Below are 20075 nucleotides of genomic sequence, written 5' to 3'. Positions count from 1 at the left end.
ACTGCGTTAGGGAGGATTTTGGGGGTGGGCTGTTTTAATAGCTGGTGAAAGGTAAATAGCTAACATTGTTACGGAAACCCTAAAGGGCCATGTTTTTTCCGCTCATTTTTCAGTGATAAGTTATTTTAATTTGTTTTATTGACATCTCAATATATTTATGCCATTATCAAGACACACTAAATGTTATCTCGATAAAATAATGTGCGTTATGCCATGATAATGATGTAAATAACTCGTGATAATGGCACAGATATCACAAGATCTGAGGAAAAACAATGAAAATAACATGTTATCATGGAAAAAACGGAGTGAAAAAAACATGCAAATCCACTGCTCAGCAACCAGATATCTTATTGCAGCCTTATAACCTTAGTAACATGGAAAATGGATTACTCAAATGGCCAAAATGACTCGTTACATGAGTAGAACAACAAGCTAACAGCATAAGCTAGCAAGGTAGCTACATCGCCAACTGTCTTACCTCAGTTTGGCTCATTGTCTCTGTTTGAGTGTTGTGTGCTGAATATAGATAGAATCACTGTTTTCTTTACAAAGTTGTTTGGCAGCCGAGGTAGGAGTGAGACTAATGCGAGCATGGTTGCATTAATTAGCCCATAGATCAGCGGTTGTATGGGGTATTTGCTTAACTCATGCTGGGTAGTGTAGTGACAGAACATTGATGAATGAAAACATGATATGAAGAGTGTGATAATTTAGATATGCAACTTTGGTAGGCTATAAGCTTCCATTACCTGTTAGCCACTTTAGCCTCATAGCTTAATGGCAAATGTGTGAATTTGATTTTTTACTGGACTATTTCTTTGAAGATACTATTCCTTTAGATTTTTCTATACTATTAGCTTCTATTCACAAAAAAGCACACTCTGTTTCTTTCCAGTAACTGCTCACGGTGGGCCTAAAGCAGAAAAAATGCCATCAGAGGAGATTCTAGAGTCTCTTACTGAATTAGAAAATGCAAGCCAGAAAAGAGCAACAGGCCTTTCCAATTACTTACTGTAATCGATGTCCAATTACTTTTTTTTAATTAAACGCTAAGAGTCTGAAAGTGCAGTTTTTTTTTCTTTGTAATTTATAATTAACATTACCTACATCTCTCATTTATCTTTTTCAGCTGTTTATTGAGTTTATTAAACTGCATCAGAACAGAAAAGCCATTCCTGCATCATTGTCTTAGCAAGAGCAGCAGAACTCTCCATTGTGTCTCCTAAATCTATGATCAGCATTCACATTCAGCCAGGCCAGCGCACTAAACACATGGAAAAAAAGTTCAATTCTTTTTGTGTTTTGTATATTTTAATTTTAAAATGCTTAATTTTAAGTTATTTACAGAATAAAGTACATACAGTGAGAGAAACACAGCCTTGACATTATACCGGATCTTGCAATGGACCAAAACCTTCATTAAAATTGCTAGCAAGAAGACAGACTAGCATAAAACCAACAAAGTGACACTCAAACATGCACACTCACACACAGCCTCCCAGTAAGAAATAAATAACGTCTTTACAAGTGCAGAAGCTGAACATCCAGTATTTCCATCAGCTTTGATTTAGACATCAAGCATAAATCAGCTTAGACACCAGTTCTCAGAGGACACGTTAAAGCAGACCTTATCTTTCAGACACAGTGCAAAACTGGCTTATTGTCTTTATATCAGGATGTCTGAAATCCAAACTGCACGGCTTAGTGTTGGTTCTGCTGTACGACACTGGATTCAACTGCATTAGCTGATGAGTAGAATCAGACCTATAACAACCATGAAAAAGACTAAAATGCTGTGACCATTCAAGACTAGAGTTAGAGAACCCCGTTTTATAAAAGAAACAGGCCCTGATTTTACATTAGGCACTTATAAGAACTGCACTGAAACATGTAAGAACCATAAGACCTGCACTGCCACATGACCAATTACTGCTTTAAATACAGGGATGCACAATGATATCAGAATCACAGTATTGGCATTAGACAGATGTTTAGATCTGACATTTGAAACTGTTATCTGATGACATGATATTTGAAGGGCAGAACATTTAGGCAATGCTGCATTTTATTAATTTTTCTGCATTTGTAAATAGGGATGCACAGTGATATCAGAATCATATCAGTATCGGCAGATATTTGTTTTAAAAATATCTGGACAGATTTTTAGATTTGACCGATGTTTCAAAATGATATAAATAAATCTTTTTGGTAATCTGGGTTATTACGCTAAATAACCGCACTTTACTCTGTTTAGTGCATTGGTAGGACTCCACAAATAAAGGTTATATTTTTCTGTAATGCAAATTCAGGTGGATCTATTTTTGAATTTTTACGCTTTATCAAAATGTTTATGTATCGGTAGTAGTATCTGCATTGGCAGACATATATATGAAGAATATCGACTATCTGCACTGGCCAATAAATTATCATATCAGTGCTTCAAATCCAACCACATATGCACTGTTTCACAGCAAATGGTGAAAGGCTTGACAAGCTTTACAGAATGCTGGCAAAATCCCTTTGAACCTAATATAAAACTGCAGTGAACAACTGTCAAAATACCTACATTTATATGTTAATTTAAAATTACACTTATTTCGTATGCAGATAATGTTTTGTGTGTGTATGTGTGTGTGTGTGTGTGTTACTGAGCTAACATTCGTGGAAAATTCAATGTTGTTGTTTCCAACCTACCTAGTTTCAGTTAGCAAGAACAACATAATCCAGCTCAGTGACACAGCATTTTAAACTGGAGCTTCAATGTTATACAGCAACTCTAAGAACATTATAATTTCAAATAGGCTGTATGGGAATTTTTTGGCATAATACTGTAAAGCTTGCCAACCTCGCCACAGTAGCTAAGAAAGAACAAATTTGTGGGCGGAGCTTGGATAGGTCAAATGAAAGGCATTTAATCTTAACATTTACGTGCTTTTGGGGAATTTTGGCCGCATCATTATTATCAACTGTCTGAACTGAAGCAGAACAAATGCTGGTTTGAGATAAATAGCTATTGTGGCCAACACTAGAGGTCACAGCTCGCCGTTGCTGCATGTTAAGATGAGAGGACAAACACAATTAAGACTCCGGGGAGAGGATAAAGACTTAAACCTCAGCGACTCTAAAAGTGTTTGTGCCCAGAGGCTTAAGAAGCCAATGACCTGAACTGGATGGGAAACACAGAGCTTGGCATTCGAAGGAGCAGTGAGAAATGGTTCAGCAAAAAAAAAAATCTAATTTCCACTTACCTCCACTTTCACTCACCCAAGACATGTTTAAGACTTTAGTTTAGCGCTGGAGCTAAAACTCTAGGGTGGCTAACAAACGCTAGAAATTAATAGATTAATAGATTAATAAATCTTTTCCGTGAATACAGCCACAAAACTTCTCTAAACCCACTTAAACCACATCCAGGTCTTCTTTAAGGTTGTGCAGATTTGTCAATGTATACAGTATAACTAACAAAATGAACTATAAAAATGATCACTTGCGCATCTTATGCAGGCATATGAATGTTAAGTTACATTCATGATTTCAGATTCTATTTTTAAACATATCTTTAGTTCAAGATGAACAGTTATAAAAAGAAAGAACGGAAAATGTGAATGAAATCTGTAGCGTCCATATGTCGGCATGACAGGCATGCAAAGCCATTTTTGTACAAAATGGCTCCCGGCAATGTTCAGCTACTCTGTGTTTTTTAAATATATATGTTTTTTTTAAATATATTTTTATCATTTTCATAGTTCACAGTAAGTCACAGTGTGTCCTAAACCACACTGAAAAGTCCGCACAACCTTAATGAAGACGTGGATGCAGTGTGAGCACATTAAAAGAGGTTTTGGGCATGTACTTACAGAAAAGATTTGGGTCACTATTGACTTCTAGTGTTTCTTAGCAATACTGGCTTTGTAGCTCCAGCACTAAACTAAAGGAGCAAAATCTGGACATCAAACATGTCTTGGCAGATCACTACATCTGGTGTAAGTGGGAAATTAACTGAGCCTTTACTTTAAAAAACACTGGCAGTGTGGGATCTAACAATAATATCTTGAGTGAACAGAGCGATATGGACTGATCGACACAGTACAGCTAACAGGTCATTACAGTAAGTAGTGTTTTTAAAACAGCATTTAGAAAATGTTCACTAGAGCCAGCTAACACACACACAGTAATTATGTTAGTTGACATGTTCTCCATGTTCAGTATTTTTAGCTTTAAGGTTCTGTAGTGTGCTCCCCATGCTCCTGAACATCGGACCAGAACTGCAACAGGTCAACAAAATTCACTCACTGGCCATTCTTCATCTACGTGTGCGTTATTGACACTGCTATCTGAACATTCGTCCAGTTGCCAACACCTTCGGCTTTAAAGAAAGTCCTAAAGCTTATAGAAAAGACACGAAAATCTTATATTAAATATAAAAGCCTGAAGGGCAACCAAGATCTTCTTAAAAAACTACCAAAAATATTAAAATTACTTTTGCTGGCTTCTCCAATTAGAAACTAGGAATTTGTTCACGTCTTCAATACTGACTCCAGTGTTCAAAGCATTACAAAGTCATCCACGCTGCTGCGCTTATTGCTCCGTTTCTGGTTGTCTTTGGCCGCGATGTGGACTACGGACTCAGAGGTAAACGCTTCTTCCCCATGCTCATCCTGCCCACTGCCTTCCACAAAGGTGAAGATGGGGTACGTCCCAACAGATGAGGTCAGAGCCTGGGGGCAGCAAGAAGGAAAAAAACAGAGTGATACAGTAAGGGTCCTTCATATGATGTCAGTTTCTCTCTCTAACAGTAGTGTTCAAACATTTGGAATCAATGTTTTTATTAATATGAACCAATTGGGTTGCAGATAAAAATATATTATTGATACATCTATTGATATATTCAATTTCACTGGTTTCAGATAACTGGTAGGTAGCTATAATAGACCTGTCACAAATCATTTAAGCTGATTAACTGCTACGTAAATTGTTTTTCTACCATTAAAATATGAACCTAAAGTGGCCAAATTGGTTGATTAGCTATTTTGCTTCCTAGCTGTTACAAAGTTGCTCCCAACTGACAACAGACAGAGCCGAAGCTCAAAGAAACAAGCAAACAAACTTTAGTTGCCCTCTAAAGGTGTAAGAAAGAAATCTGAACTTGACATGTCACAATAAATGTGTTTTCTGCTTTCTTATTTCTATATTTACATGTATTTGCCCCAAACCAGTGGATGAAAACTCATCCCATTCACATTCAAACATAAAATTGTGACAGCTAATTATGTAAATTATGGAATAACTGTGACAGGCCTGTAAATGATGAACAGAGGTGTAGATGATTCTAAAATGACTAAGAAAGCTGTACAACATCAACAATTCCATATCCAGAACTTCAAAAGTGGTGATAAAATCTCAAAGCAGACACTTGATAAAAAAATTGTAAATGTAGTATATAATTCATCACTTAAGAACTTTTTGTTGTATCGAAAAAGTTCATTAAAACATATTAAAACAAGTTTAGCAATTAGTTTATAAATGTATACACATACATTATTTTTATGTATGAAACAACAAACAGCATTAATATGGTAATTGATTCCAAAGTTAGTCATGCTCTAGTCCTTTATCAGTGGTCACAGGACGCTGCTCACAGGATGCTGTTGGCTGGATATTTTGGTTGGTGGACTCTTCTCAGTCCAGCAGTGACACTGCGATGTTTAAAGACTGTGTGTGATCCACTTGTACTAACGCAACACACACAAACATGCCACCACCACGTCAGTTTCACTGCAGTGCTGAGAATGATCCTGTGGGGGTCCTGATCTTTGAAGAACAGGGTGAAAGGGGGCTAACAAAGTAAGCAGAGAAACAGCTACAAAGTGCACCAATAGGGTAAGTGGAGCTGATAAAATGAACAGTGAGAGCAGAAACCAGGAGGTGGTTTTAATGTTATGGCTGATCAGTGTATAATTCCTTGTATGTTTCCCCTGCTGTGCAGTCTGGCTTGCTTACCATGGTGACGTCAGTGCAGAGAGAGTCAAAGTCCTTCCTGTTTCCAGCGTAGAACCCCAGAGTACAGCTGGGGTCCATGCGGTGAAAGGCCATCTTTCTTGCAGCTTTGCAGTGGAACGACTGCAGACAAAGAGAGGACAGTGACAATACGGCAACACACCAAAAATGTCCATCTGCAAAATTCTATTAACAATTAATAACTCACATGTTAAGAGCATTATAGGATGAAATACACACACACACACACACACACCATATATATCCCATTTTCTCTCTAATTTTCAGTTTTCAAGTCGTTGCACTCCTGCTTTTTAACATTTATTTTCCCCTTCATTAATTATTATTTTAAATCTCATCTTCTCAGAAATGTACTTAATGGCTGCTGGAAATTAAATAAAAATATTTAAAATGTTTGATAATATGTTCTGCACAATACTGTAATCAAGGAAAAAGACTTTTGACAATTCATAAAAGCTTGACAAAAAGACAATTGTAGGTGAAATACTGCTTTAAAATTGTCTACCAAAACATCAACTTATGTGCATAATGCTAAACAGTGTTATACCTTTCATTCATTACCAGGATGGTTTACCCCAAATCGTGCTGTAAATAAGGCCCTGCAGGAGGTTACGATGAGGAAAACTGACATAATGAGGAAAACAGCTAACAGTACGGTTTTAAACTGACACTTAGCCTTTGCAACTGATTAACTGCTAGGTGTGCACTGGTAGTAAGCCCAGCAGATCACAACACAAGCACACAGGCCTATATGCCAACTAAAAGCACTACTCATCAAATAATTGTAATAACAAAATCGGATGCTTTTTTCATTATGTGAATTCAACCCTTTTCCTTCTGTAAAATAACAACATGAAACATTAAATTCTTCTATACCTCCAAAGGGAAGTTATCTTGGTTGACATCTACAGTGGCTTGACATAAATGAGGATCCAGATATAGCAGCTTGTCATCTGTATAGTAAGAGAATTAGTGTCCATATGAATCAAAGGTTCTTTTCTGATCTAGGATCAGCTCTCCATTAGCATATAATCGTATGAATTATGACAAGTGCAAAGCTGACCCCAGTTAAATAAAATGTCTGACCACAATTTCAAAATCAACAACCTTAAAGAAACCACTAACAAATGAACATGTAAAACACTAAAGAGACAGACTGAGGCAGCTCCCTCACCTTGGAATCCAACAAAATACAAAGAATGCTTTGGCTTTCCTCCAATGATTCCAATGCAGCATTTCAGCTGAAGAAGTTTCTAAAGATCAGAGCAAGAGAAAAAGCATTTGGTTGATCAATGAACAGGTGCTTCTTAATGAAAACTAAATAGAACTATTTTGTGACTATAACATTGCTACAGAGGCAGGCATATAGCCATATGCAAAGATTTGGAACCCCCTGATCAAATTCCATGTTTTGTTGATTTTGTAAGTGAAAATAAGTTTAGTTACTCTTTAAAAAGAGGGCTTTTCATGGGTTTTTCAGTAAAAAAATTGGTTCTATATCGAACCATGAACACACAAAGAACTCTGCATGACTAAAGGGTTCTTTTGTGAAAGTGTTCTTCAGACTGACGGGGAATGTGTTGTATATGGTTCTATGTAGAGCCTTTTTGAAAAGGGTTCTATACAGCACCAAAAAAGTTTCTGCTATTGTTACAAGCTTGACATTGTCACAATAGAAGAACCATTTTTGGTGCTATATAGAACCCTTTTTAAAAAGGTACTACATAGAACCATATACAACACATTCCCTATCAATGTGAAGAACAAGTTCACAGTGGAAAGAACCCTTTAATCATACAGAGTTCTTTGAGTGTTCACGGGTTCTATATAGAACCATTTTCCTTACTAAGTGTAGAGAACAAAGTTCTGCACATTTTAATGTACAATTATTGCTTATTTGCTGAATTTAAAGCTATATTCTGTAAGATTTGGGGATTTAGTGACCTCTCCTGGTGGAAATGTGTAATAGCACGCAACATGTGTGAGAGAAAATTTTGTAATGTGGGTTGCGCTTCGGACCCCTTCCCCGAGCAGATGCATCTGATGATGCAAGTATGTTGAGAGCATTTAAACTCAGTCAAAACTTGGTGAAGGACGTGTCTTTCGAGGATGAGGATCAGAATAATGGGGAGTTTGCATTTGAGACCTAAACATTGAGATTCACCTGCTCTTCTGTGTGTGTCTTACAGAGTGAAGCACAGGAGCACGCACACACACACACACACACACACACACACACACACACACACACACACACATACAATATTTTAGCCATTTTTTCATCCTCAGTTACTTTTTTCAGTTTTAACAAAAAACTTACAGTGCTTAGTGCATCCTTAACATGTACAACATATAACATATAACATAACAATATAAACACATGATATGACAAACTTACATGAAGGCCTTAATTAATCCAAACACCCAAAGATGATATGATAGCTGAGGTGGCTCACAGCACACAATAAAACATTCAGTGACTGGTTAGAAACACATTTGCATATTGCAGCTTTCTGCGATAACAGTATCATCAAGGCTAATATCAGTGATAACGATGATTAGCATACGATATATATATATATATATATATATATATATATATATATATATATATATATATATATATATATATATATATATATATATATATATATATAGTGCTATCCTGGTATGTGTACATCAGGCCATACCTTCACACATTCCACATAGGCAGGATTGAAGGCATCTCCACCAAGTCTCACAGGCACCAGTATAATAACAGACTTATTACACTGAGACTGAGATTCCTCACACAATCTCACAACATCTCCTACATAAACTATCAAGAGAGAGAAGAGAAGAGAAGAGAAGAGAAGAGATTACATACAGTGCAATACAATACAAGGGAGATTTTAGCAATATTGTACATGTTATGCTACTAAGAATGGAGCACTGTGAAGATGGACAGTCCAGAACAGCAGGATTTCTCTAGAAGAGACTGGTGATGGAACAGTTACCGGTTTTAATTATGTATTGCAATGTAAAACCCAATAATCATGCCAAATTACAACACTTCATAGTTGAAGTAAACAGCCTACTGTCATGGTCTCCCTGTAAATTACGCACCAGGCTAACACATATTTACATTTTTCATTTATAAAAAAAAAAAATGTACAATAAAGAAATACAAGATGATCTACAAAAAATCTATCAATATAATATGTGTTCACATGATTTTAGTATGTATTCAGTAAGTTACTCTCTAAAACCCTCTGGAAAGTACAGGAGAAACCCAGAGGACCTTTCAGCACTTCAGTTAGGAAGAAACATCCAATCAGGGTAAAAGCCCTGTTAGTATCCTTGACTTTGCTCTGAACAAGACACAACCAGTCATGCTTGATTACAAATATGAATGACTTAAAACTTAAAGACCAGTCAGCAAAAACAGTCCAGCTTCAAACAGCTGCTTCAAAACAAATTCTTTGTGAATAAAACACAAGAGTTGATCCTGGCCTGTTTAGATGAGCTTATTGCTCCTTTTTTCTCTCAGCACATGGATTTTTACGTGTTTCACAATAGGCAAATCAAGCAAGGCAAGTTTATTTCTAAAGCATCTTTCATACACTGCGGTCATTCAAAGTGCTTTACAAATGATAACATACAAAGATAATTCAAATTATCATTTGAAAAGTAACACAAAATAAGTATGCTTCGACAGATTGCTCATCAAGTCTACGACAGTGGAAAGTCGTTGCCTGCACTTGTTCTATGTCGGTCATGGTCACAATCATACAAGTCATAGTCACTGAAGAGTTAACTGAAGAGTTAACACATCCTCTACAGAGAACACACTTTCTGCACATTTTAATGTACAGTTGCTGTTTACTTGCTGAATTTAAGATATCGAGAAAAAAAAACAAAACATAAAATGTGGCCCGTGCGAAAGTTATGGCACTTTTTTCCCCCCATATGATAGAAATCACAGATTAGACGCAGAAGAAAGTTTGGTTAAACTTTCTAAGAATTACCCTGTAATATCTGTGGAACAATCCAATCTCCCACCAGAACACGGCAGATTCTTTTACTATGTGACTGAACAAAACCTCTATCAAAGCAAACTGCTGATGTTAATGGACCTTCATTCATCCTGAATTTTCCCAATCTACACAAACAAGATTACTTTGTGCTGAAATGGTGCACTATAGAGAAACATACCGATACGAACAAGGGGTTGTGGTGTCCATATAAATATAGTCATTTTATTTACTAGCCATTTCATTATGTACAGAGGCATTTGGGAAGAGAAAGTATTTTTCCAGCATACTGCACAAACCACCCCAGGAAACTCCACCCACCATCATGACTTGTCTTTCTCTGTGTTGCACAGATACTTGTAAAAAGCTCTAACAAAATGCTCCCACAAATCTCTGTATTACAGATCTGACGGAACATCTTCACAGACATCCAGGGTCTGGTGACACCTATATTTTGCCATTTTTACTTAAGTTCACTGGAATTTGTCCAAATACTTTTGGTCATCTGAATTAATGGGGTAAAATGACTGTGTGTGTAGCCTGGGTGCAGGTTAGGCCATTTTTATACTTATAAAGTCTGAACGACTCACCAGTGCAGTCCTGCGCTACATACACCTCCAGATTAGGGACTTCAGATGCTGCTACAGCCTTACTGCACAACAAAGAAACAAAAATAAAACTGTTACCAAGGAAACTTTACAGAAACATAATGTGTCAATGAAGTTTATACCATTTAAAGAAGAAATCAGATTTTTCAACATTTCATTTCAATCACTGAGATCTATACAAAGCCATTCAGAGTGTTTTGGCCTGAAATGGTGCATTCTAGAGAAACTTACCAGTTCGAACCATGTCTACACATTTTATTTACTAGCTATTTTGTTTTAGATACATTTAGGCCAAAGGTCTATCTCTAAGCTGTTGTAAACCACTGTCACGCATGAGGCAGCATAATCATAACAATTTTTTATGTAATAACTTTCTGTAAAGTAGCTTTCAGAGGCAATAAACTCATCAGATGTTTCTGATGATTCAGATACTATCACTACTTGGTATGTTTCTCTAGAATGGAGCATTTCACATCAAACCACTCTAAATTACTTCATTTATATCTTAAAGAATTAATTATGCAGAAATTTGGAAAAACTGGTGGAATTTCCCTTTAAGTGCGGAGAACTGCCATCTTCTGTCCATTTAGCTACTCATCCAATAGCTTAGTGCTTATTTTCATAACTCTTGCTGCAACTCTTTCATAATATTGTGGTTTCTTCACCACCCCTCAAAATTTTGAAATCACTGTTCAAAAATTTGGGTTAATGCTTTAGTTAAGTAAAATTAAGATATAATAAAATGAATACCCAGAATTCATCATGTTTAAATATTGGGGATTAAACGTTGAGATAGATAACTACAGTATATTATTTATCATTTAACTTTTTCTCGGTCCCAAAACCATCTAAAAATAGCTTGAAGTCTAGTTTAGACCATGTAAACTTATACACTGTGTAAATTATTATTGCATATAAAATAACAAAAGTTGACTATCAAGCCAAGATTTCTGAATGGTGTATGCAAAAGGGAACAGCATATCAGATCAGTATCTGAAGCCACAGCTCTCCACTTAGAGACCATACCGGAGTATGTGTGCTGCGATGGACGGGCCATACCAGTCTCCGGCCCGTTTCCCCGAGGTCTTGCCCAGCTCCACCAGCTTGTGCAGGCTGAAAGGAGCAGTGGGTGTGTCTCCAAACCAGGTTACCAGGTGCCGGTGTGTGCTGTCCTCTGTGTCCTCAACATTGTCGAACGGGCTGCCCTCACTGCGTCTCCTCCACTGTTTGACCAGGTCACTTCTCTGTCCTGACTGCCGCGGGGCTTTGACATCCAGGTCGTCTTTGGTTTGGTGATGGGCACCCGGCCATGTCCAGCCTGGGGAGATAAGTGGAAGAAAATTATATATAAACTTATAAAATTAATTAATTATAAAATTATATATAACTGTATATAAAACAGTTGTATGCCAGTTGTGTCCCAGTCAAATGACGTTTTGTTGATTTTAGAACTAATATATATATATATATATATACACACACATACATACATACATACATACATAGACACACACACACACACACACACATACACACACACATATATATATATATATATATATATATATATATATAAACAAACACATTCTCTACAGAGAACAGACTTAAAAGTGACTTTTTTTTTGCTAATTTTAGTTCACAATTTCTATTTGTATGCTCAGCTTAACAAACAGAGAACAAACTTAAATATGGCAAGTGGCACATTTTAGTACACAATTTTTGCACAGGTCCCCAATGTGTTCAATTCAGCAAACAAACAGTAACTATGCATTAAAAATGTGCAGATGTGTGTTCTCTGTAGAGGATGTGTTAACTTAATTTCACTTAAACAATCAAATCAAAACTCAAAAAAGTATTTATAATGACTCTGGAGAACATTTACATTTATGGCATTTGGCAGACGCTCTTATCCAGAGCGACTTACAATTGTAATCATTTTACACAGGTAGGCAAAGGCAGTGTTAGGAGTCTTGCCCAAGGACTCTTATTGGTATAGTGTAGGGTGTTTACCCAGGTGGGGTTTGAACCCCAGTCTACAGCGTAGAGGGCAGAGGTGTTACCCACTACACTACACCACACCAACCACAGAGAACTATCCGATTGCTGCAAAAAAATTGTAGATGATGTTGATACGGGAATATGAGATGACCAAAAGCAAAAAGCATGTTCCACTTAAAACTGTTTAACTACATACAAAAAAAATAAAAACAGCAACAACAAAAAAAACAACAAAATCAGTGTTGCTTTTTACCCCACGTTGGGTTGTGGCCAGCTCTCCCCTATGTGAGCCAGTGTGTGCATGTAAACTACCATTTTAAATATTTTTATAATCTCATCATATTAATAATTGTTATTCAGTAACATTTTTTAAACAGTGCAGTCAGAAATGTCAAAATTAAAGTAAATATTATTAAAAGATGAGCTGTGATTATCTATTTATAGTAATTTCTTGACATAAAATAACTACAAATAACATATTTTGTCACTGTTTTTAAATATAAGGCATTCTGTATATTCATTTTATTGTATGTTAATCCTCAATGCTATACAGCTTTTTCAGTCATTATGAAATCACCTACAGCTCAGTTTATCATCAAAATTGCTTATTTTTTAAAGCTTCCTATTAACTGTTTATAAGCTATAAAATCTTAGCATCAAATTAAAATTACATTGTATCTTTGTCTGTAACAAAATTGTTTTTATATTATTGAAAATAGTGATTTCAAACTTTTGAAAGATGATTCCAAGCTTTTAAACAGTAGTGGATGTGTGTGTGGATGTGTATGTGTGTGTTCTTGTCTTACTATGCTTGTGAGGACCAAATATCCTCAACATGACATTTTTACACAAGTGAGGACATTTTGCTTGTCCTCCTTTGAGCATGTGTTGTTTTCACCACAAATGACATTTTTTGTAAAAACTAAAAGAGCAGAAAAACTTTCTTTTGCATACTTAGGTTAAGGTCATGGTTAGGTTTCAGTGTAAGTGTTGTATTATTTGCAAACAGTAATATAAAAATCAACAGAAACCTATGTAAGTCCTCACAAATGTAGCACAACAAATGTGTGTGTACCCTCTGGCATCAGGTGTATGAGCAGTCCCTGAGCGAGCAACATCTGCGCAGTGCGGAGCATGCAGCCCCAGCCGCTGTCTGAGGTGAGAGAAGAGCCGCCCACAGGAGCAAAACCTTTCCTATAGGTCAGCCACAGCAGTGAGGAGAACGCCCGCCGAAACTGCTCACGGTCACCTGATATACACAAAAACATTTGTAATACCATCATTATGGGGATTCTCCACTGAGTTATGAATTACTGCTGCTAAATAATAATAAATACTGCTCTGCCTAAACTTAAACCAACACAAACTTACCTCCAAATGTAGTCAATCAGACATGTCTGGGGTCTGAAGTCTGCTTCTCTAGTTTTGCACTGGAGCTAATCTAACCATTTAATAGACACTTTTAAAGACCTATTAGCATCGAACGAACTTCATGCCTAAATCACAACACTTGCCTCAAACTGTATTGAGCTGTTAAATAATCTCACTTAGTGTTGCTTATGTGGTTTCTGACTGTATGACATACTGTAATCTCTAACAATGAACAAAAGCATGTTGTGTAGCTAGAAACAGTAATAGCAGCCCTAATCTTGGTAATATAAGCAAATATTTCCTGTTAAACACTGAGAATTTCTGTATTTTCCTATTCTTTAGTGCCCACGAAGAGACCAAAACAAAGTACTTCAACAAATGTCTTCATACACAAAGTTGAGGTAATACAGGGTGGGTTCTGAGTTCTCTTTGAATAGTGGAGACCGGGTATGGCTGTAACACTTGTTGCAGCACCTGCAAATCACTGAATTTTTGAGCTAGAGTTTTTATACAACATATCCAGATTTGTTTACTACAAAGGCTCCAATTCAATCCTCAGCAAGCATATCACAGACTTCATGAGTTGATGTCAAATACATGGTGTTCCTTTGTTACAACCTACCACACTACTGGGGAAGGTTGTAACACATGCTGGGGTAAGTTAGACAATTAGACTAAAGAAGCAAAAGCAGAAACCACACCATGCAATATGCTTCAAAAAGAGCTTTACTGAAATAAAATAACAACCTAACAACCCATAACAATGCTTTTCATCCCATGTTTGTGGTTGTTTCATGTTATATATTGCTGCCACTTGATATCCAAATTTTCTGATCTAAAGGAAAGTGGAGCAGAAAACCTGTTTTTCAGTTTGTATTCAATTTTACTCCACTCTCCAGTGGCTAACCTGTCACATGCTTAACTCATGTGGAGTTAGTCCATAATACAGGTCAAACTTTCAGTCAACACTTCCTCCTGCATCTCAGATAAAAGTTTGTTACTGCTCCAGTAACCTACACTAGGAAGATCAATGGAACCTCAGGTCTTTTGGCTTCTGCAGTAATTTGCAGTATCTGCTCAGTGTCACATGGCAGATCCCATGTGCCTTTACAACTGATCTGACTGACTTGCCCTTCTTTGTGACTCCATCATCTGCTTTTGTAAAACATTAGCAGGCACACCTCTGTCAGTCTTCCCTCTGTCAGTCTTCCCTCTGTCAGTCTTCCCTCTGTCAGTCTTTCTGACCAGGCATTCTATTCTATATAAATTATTAAAATCAATAAAATGTTCCAAGTTGTATGTAAGCGGACGGTTGTAACATTTTTCAAAGATGTGTTACAACCCACCCCACCCCTGTCAGCCATTGTTTAGCTAGCTGTATTAGCATAGTGGTTTGAAATTAGCAAGAAAAAATGCATCAGATTTTGATTGAGAAACTACAGTTGAACCTAATATAAGTCATGTGGTTTTATAGTATAAGCACTAAACAAAATACAGTGTTGGTAAAAAAAAACAAAAAAAACACTTTTTTACCTCAAAATCCATTTTTTTCTCTATAGAATCTGCAGGTGCCTGTTTCCAGTCTTGACAACCACCATGTGGGATCGGGGTGGAAGTAAGTAAAAAAACGGATCATATGAATCCTGTCTAATCCCTGACTGGTGGAACAACCATACCTGGTCTCCCCTACTCTTTAAACGCACTCAGAATCATTAGATTCGTGCATTCAGAGAAGGGATCTGAAGCACAACCCACACTACAAAATGTTGTTTCCCATGTTGCATGCAATTACACATTTCCACCAAAGGGGTCTCCAAATCCCCAAATCTTACATAATGCAGCTAAGAGTCAACCGTACCTTCAGAGCTAAGCTGGTGCATGTGGCCCAGCAGACACACAGGGGAGCTCTTACTGAGGCGGGGCTTTGACTTCAGTGACCAGCCTAGAAACAGACACAGACAGTCTATACTGAGACATTTGAAAGACACTTGTTTTTGTCAACAGAAATCCTGACAAATCCTATTCCTAAACTCTACATATCAATCAGTGACTGATGTAACTGAATTGCGGCCATTCATTTTACTAACTGTGGGCACACACTGTATAATGTGTGATTTAGTGGAGCTGTCCTGTCATGTTGTTGTTCAAAGGCCACTGTTGTTGCAGTGCCAGTTGGAGTGATTTACAGCTGGAGCCTAAAGGAACTAAAAAGTGTAAGAATGCATCTGAAGCTGAGGACAGTCAATCAATTATACAGAATCTGGAAAGTTATGATCAATCATAATCAATCAATTATTTGGCTGAAGTCTAATTTTTCAAACTTAATAATATCTCAAATAAAAACGGAGCAAACCCATTGACCTAAACAACAACACACAGGCTGAGAACCTGTCAAAACTTTTAAATGCACAATCAGCACAGCTTCACATACCTCCATATTTCACATTGTTCCATGCAGACATGAGCCTGCGTTTGAGCTTGGCTTTGTCCTGTGCTGCCTCCACATGCTGCGGGTACTCTTTCAGGTCAGAAGGTCCAGGTTTTGAGAGGACCTCAAATGATGCCAAATCATCTGGGGGATCTGCATCATCAGACCACCCAGCGCTCATGTTCTTGGTCTGCAGCTAATCTCTAACATAGCAACCTGAGAAACAGCATTACATGATTATGTCTCAACTCAAACTGCCATAATTTCTCCACTCAGTCATCTGCACCTTCAGAGATGAGCAGGTTTGTGTGGTCCAGCAAACAACTTACTGAGGTGAGGACTTCAGTTTCACACTATAAATAAAAGGATAATGTAAAATCATAGAAAATCAAATGAACATAGTACAGTAAAAAGAAAGGAAACATGTATAGTACTTAGCCAAAGTCGTAGACCATACGTCATTCATGTCATTAGCAGTCAAAACAGCCATTAAGCACAATTTATTTATTTTTCAGCATTGGGAAAAAAAAGAGAATATATTTGACATAAAATTACACAGAAGCCTTAACAACTTAAAATATCTTATCAGTGTTTCAGTATTTAGTGTGTCCACTCTTTGCCTTTATTACAGTTTCTATTCTTTTCAGGAGACTCACTTAAGTTTTTCAAAGAAATCTGCAGGAACATTTTTCCACACCCTCAAAGTTCAGTCTTAGAAGTTGGTTGCAGTTTCAATAATGTCCCCTAAAGGGCCCTGTAGGTTTGGATCTCTTTTTCCCTTAATTATAAAGATCTTCATTTATAAACTGCATTTTGTGTTTACTTGTGTTATCTTTGTATAACATTTAAGTGTGACAAACATGCAAAAGAATAAGAAATCAGGAAGGGGGCAAACACTTTTTCACACCACTGTATATAGTATACAGACTTTACAGTGGTGGTGATATGATCCAGGGGTTGGCTTGTCTACAACACAAATATAGCAGCCTACAATCCAAAACCACCAGTGAATCTTAATGTTCTGAGTTCTTATATGTAACATTGATGATGGTAAAAGAGTTGTTAACCTGACTAAATAGGTTTTCTTTGGGAACTACTTTGCCTTACAACACCCTACATGTATCCCTCCGCCATGAATAGATTAAAATATATGGATTAAAATACATATAAAGCCAAACTGTTTCACAAAACTATTGCAAAACAACATCTCAGTCATCAGGCAGCGCCTTCATGACTATTTCATGCAATACCTTTTTGTGTTGTAGTTTTTAGAGGTATTAAGATCCTCAGATGTCTGGTTCCTATCACCAACAATTCTGACTTGTCAAAAACAAAGCATTTCACACCAAACCACTCTGAATGATTGTTTACATCTTAATGATTTATTTGTGCAGAACATGTTAAAAATTGGTGGAGTTTAATTAAAAGCTATTATAAAAGCTAATATAAAAGCTATATTAAAAACATTGTCTATAATTTTACTTGCTCTGCATGCAAGTGACTTTTCTCCTGTTATAGATTTTTTTAACTCCTGTGACCTTAATAAACTGACTCAAATAATGGGTGGCAAAACCACGTATTGATTAATTTGTCAGCAACAGAATCCTGTAATCAATGGGACATTTAACCAGATAATGATGACACACACAACACACAAGCATTTCAGGCCTACAGCTTGTTTCACGTTAGTGTGCTGCTGTATAATAATTAGTCTCACCACTGAGGCAAATATGCAAAGTGAAACTACAACCTTTAGAATCTGAAACCGACCTCAACAACCAAAAGCACAGCATGTGACATTCAGGCGACCACAAACAACACAGACACTAAACTCCTTCCTGGAAAGGCTGAGAATCAAAAATTCAGCTTTAGCAATGCTAATTAGCCCAAGACTAGACTTAACTACAGAAAAAGAAGGTTCTTCAAGGGTTCTTCAGTAAAGGCAATGGTCCTATTTAGAACCATGAGTTCTATACAGAACCATGCGCATGCTAAAATGGTTCTCTGCATGGTGGAATGGTTTTTCAGATTGATGGAGAATGTACTGTATATGGTTCCATGTAGAACCAAAAAGGGTTCTTCTAATGTTACAAGTTTGACATTGTAACAATAGAAGATAAATAGAACTCATAGTTCTAAACAGAACCATTGCCTTTACTAAAGAACGCTTAAAGAACCATCTTTTTCAGGTGTGTAGGCTTTGCCTGCTGTTCTGAGTGGAAAGCTTTACTGCTCATGCCACAAATTCATATCACTGCGAAATTTCTGCATAATTAAACTGTTAATGTGTCAACAAGTCAAAATTGTTCACAGTGGTGGTGACAGGAACCAGACATCCACCTCTAAAAGCTATTATGTGAAATGGTTATGAGTACACTGCCTGATGCTGTGAGGAAATGAAAACCTTTCAGCTTTACTACAATTTTACCATCGTCAGCATTACATATAAACACTCAAAAGACACGTGTACGTTCACTGGTGGTTTTGGATAGTAAATAGAGTGGCTATATTTGGGCTGCAGACATGGTGACCTTCCTATCAGCACCACTGCAAAGAAGTCTGAGTCTCTGACAACATTTCACATCAAACCACTCTACAACGACTTTGTTTTCATCTCAAACATTGAATTATACAGATTGTTTTTAAAAATCGGTGGAATTCCACTTTAAAAGCTCTGATCATTTCATTGGTGGCTTTTCCACGCCAGCAAGAAGAAGGTGTTGATAAAATACAGGTCATGTTGGAGTCGCCACCATAATCCACAGATTCAGGCCGCTGCGGCGTGGAAACACCCTTCAAGGTGTTTCCATGGGCATTTTTATGCTTCGGCAAGTTAACTTAACGCTAAAATAGGAATATACTTCTAAAAGCATGGCCACTCGGGGGCTTAGGTCTAAAAGCGCACAAGAGAAACGTTAGCACTGATATTTTTAGAAGTCTCGTAATTATTCTGGGATTTTACTGTGGAGAATGAAATGATACACCGCGAAAACATAACCTAGAGGTGCTAAACCCTTCTCTCTTTAGATGAACCAAACTCACGTCCTCCGGGAAAAGGAACCCAAACAGTTATTTCTGAGGGGACCAAGGCCAAAGGACTGTTCGGAGAAAAACTGGTTCTTTACGTTAGAGGACGCAACGAGCCCGAAGTCTGACAGTCAGTGGTGGAGTCAGTACCTCACATTTTAATTCACGGGTGGCTAAATCTCTTCAGCGTTCAGCGTTTTAATAGAACACTCTGAATGATGATTATGGTCCATAACGTTAGCTAAGTTCATATTCAGCGCTAACGTGACCCGCCAAGTTCACTTTGCCATCAAAGCTAAAGTAGGCTAAGAGTTAGTGCTAGCCAGCCAGCTAGCATTCGCTGTACAGCACATACATTGTCCGTTACTTTCATTAATTTGGTGGAAATCTGCTTACCGTGCCATTGGGGGTGTTTTAAAAACGCCTCTTTGAATCTGGCAGAGATTTGTGCTGATCGTGTCGGTAGTTGTTAACGCAAAACCATGTTGTGTCCGCCGATAAAAAATACACTTCCTGTTTACCCAGTTCGTGCCTTGGCAACGCCAACAGTTTCCGCACAGTGATTGGCTGAGAGACTCAAGTCCCGCCCTAATAGCAACTGTAGTCGTG

General features: G+C 37.3%; 1 protein-coding gene across 2 annotated transcripts; it reads right to left on the bottom strand.

Moving 5' to 3' along the window:
* Positions 1-1305: 1305 nt before the first annotated feature.
* atg4db (autophagy related 4D, cysteine peptidase b) lies at positions 1306-19991 on the bottom strand. Of its 2 annotated transcripts, none has more exons than XM_036566048.1 (11): positions 19863-19991; positions 16443-16655; positions 15870-15953; positions 13716-13889; positions 11669-11960; positions 10625-10686; positions 8712-8839; positions 7196-7274; positions 6898-6974; positions 6004-6123; positions 1306-4721 (listed from the first exon to the last, which is right to left on the bottom strand). In XM_036566048.1, the coding sequence occupies exons 2-11, from the start codon at positions 16618-16620 to the stop codon at positions 4548-4550; spliced, it is 1368 nt and encodes a 455-aa protein (XP_036421941.1). In that variant the 5' UTR covers positions 16621-16655; positions 19863-19991; the 3' UTR covers positions 1306-4547. The 2 variants fall into 2 exon arrangements, with proteins under 2 accessions (XP_036421941.1, XP_036421942.1); XM_036566049.1 differs by having other exon boundaries at positions 7196-7271.
* Between the last annotated feature and the right edge of the window lie 84 nt (positions 19992-20075).

The sequence above is a fragment of the Colossoma macropomum genome, unplaced genomic scaffold, assembly GCF_904425465.1.
Source record: "Colossoma macropomum unplaced genomic scaffold, Colossoma_macropomum, whole genome shotgun sequence".
Classification (NCBI taxonomy): Eukaryota; Metazoa; Chordata; class Actinopteri; order Characiformes; family Serrasalmidae; genus Colossoma; species Colossoma macropomum.
The sequence above is the reverse complement of the archived record's forward strand: the minus strand, read 5'-3'. Positions and strand labels throughout refer to the sequence as shown.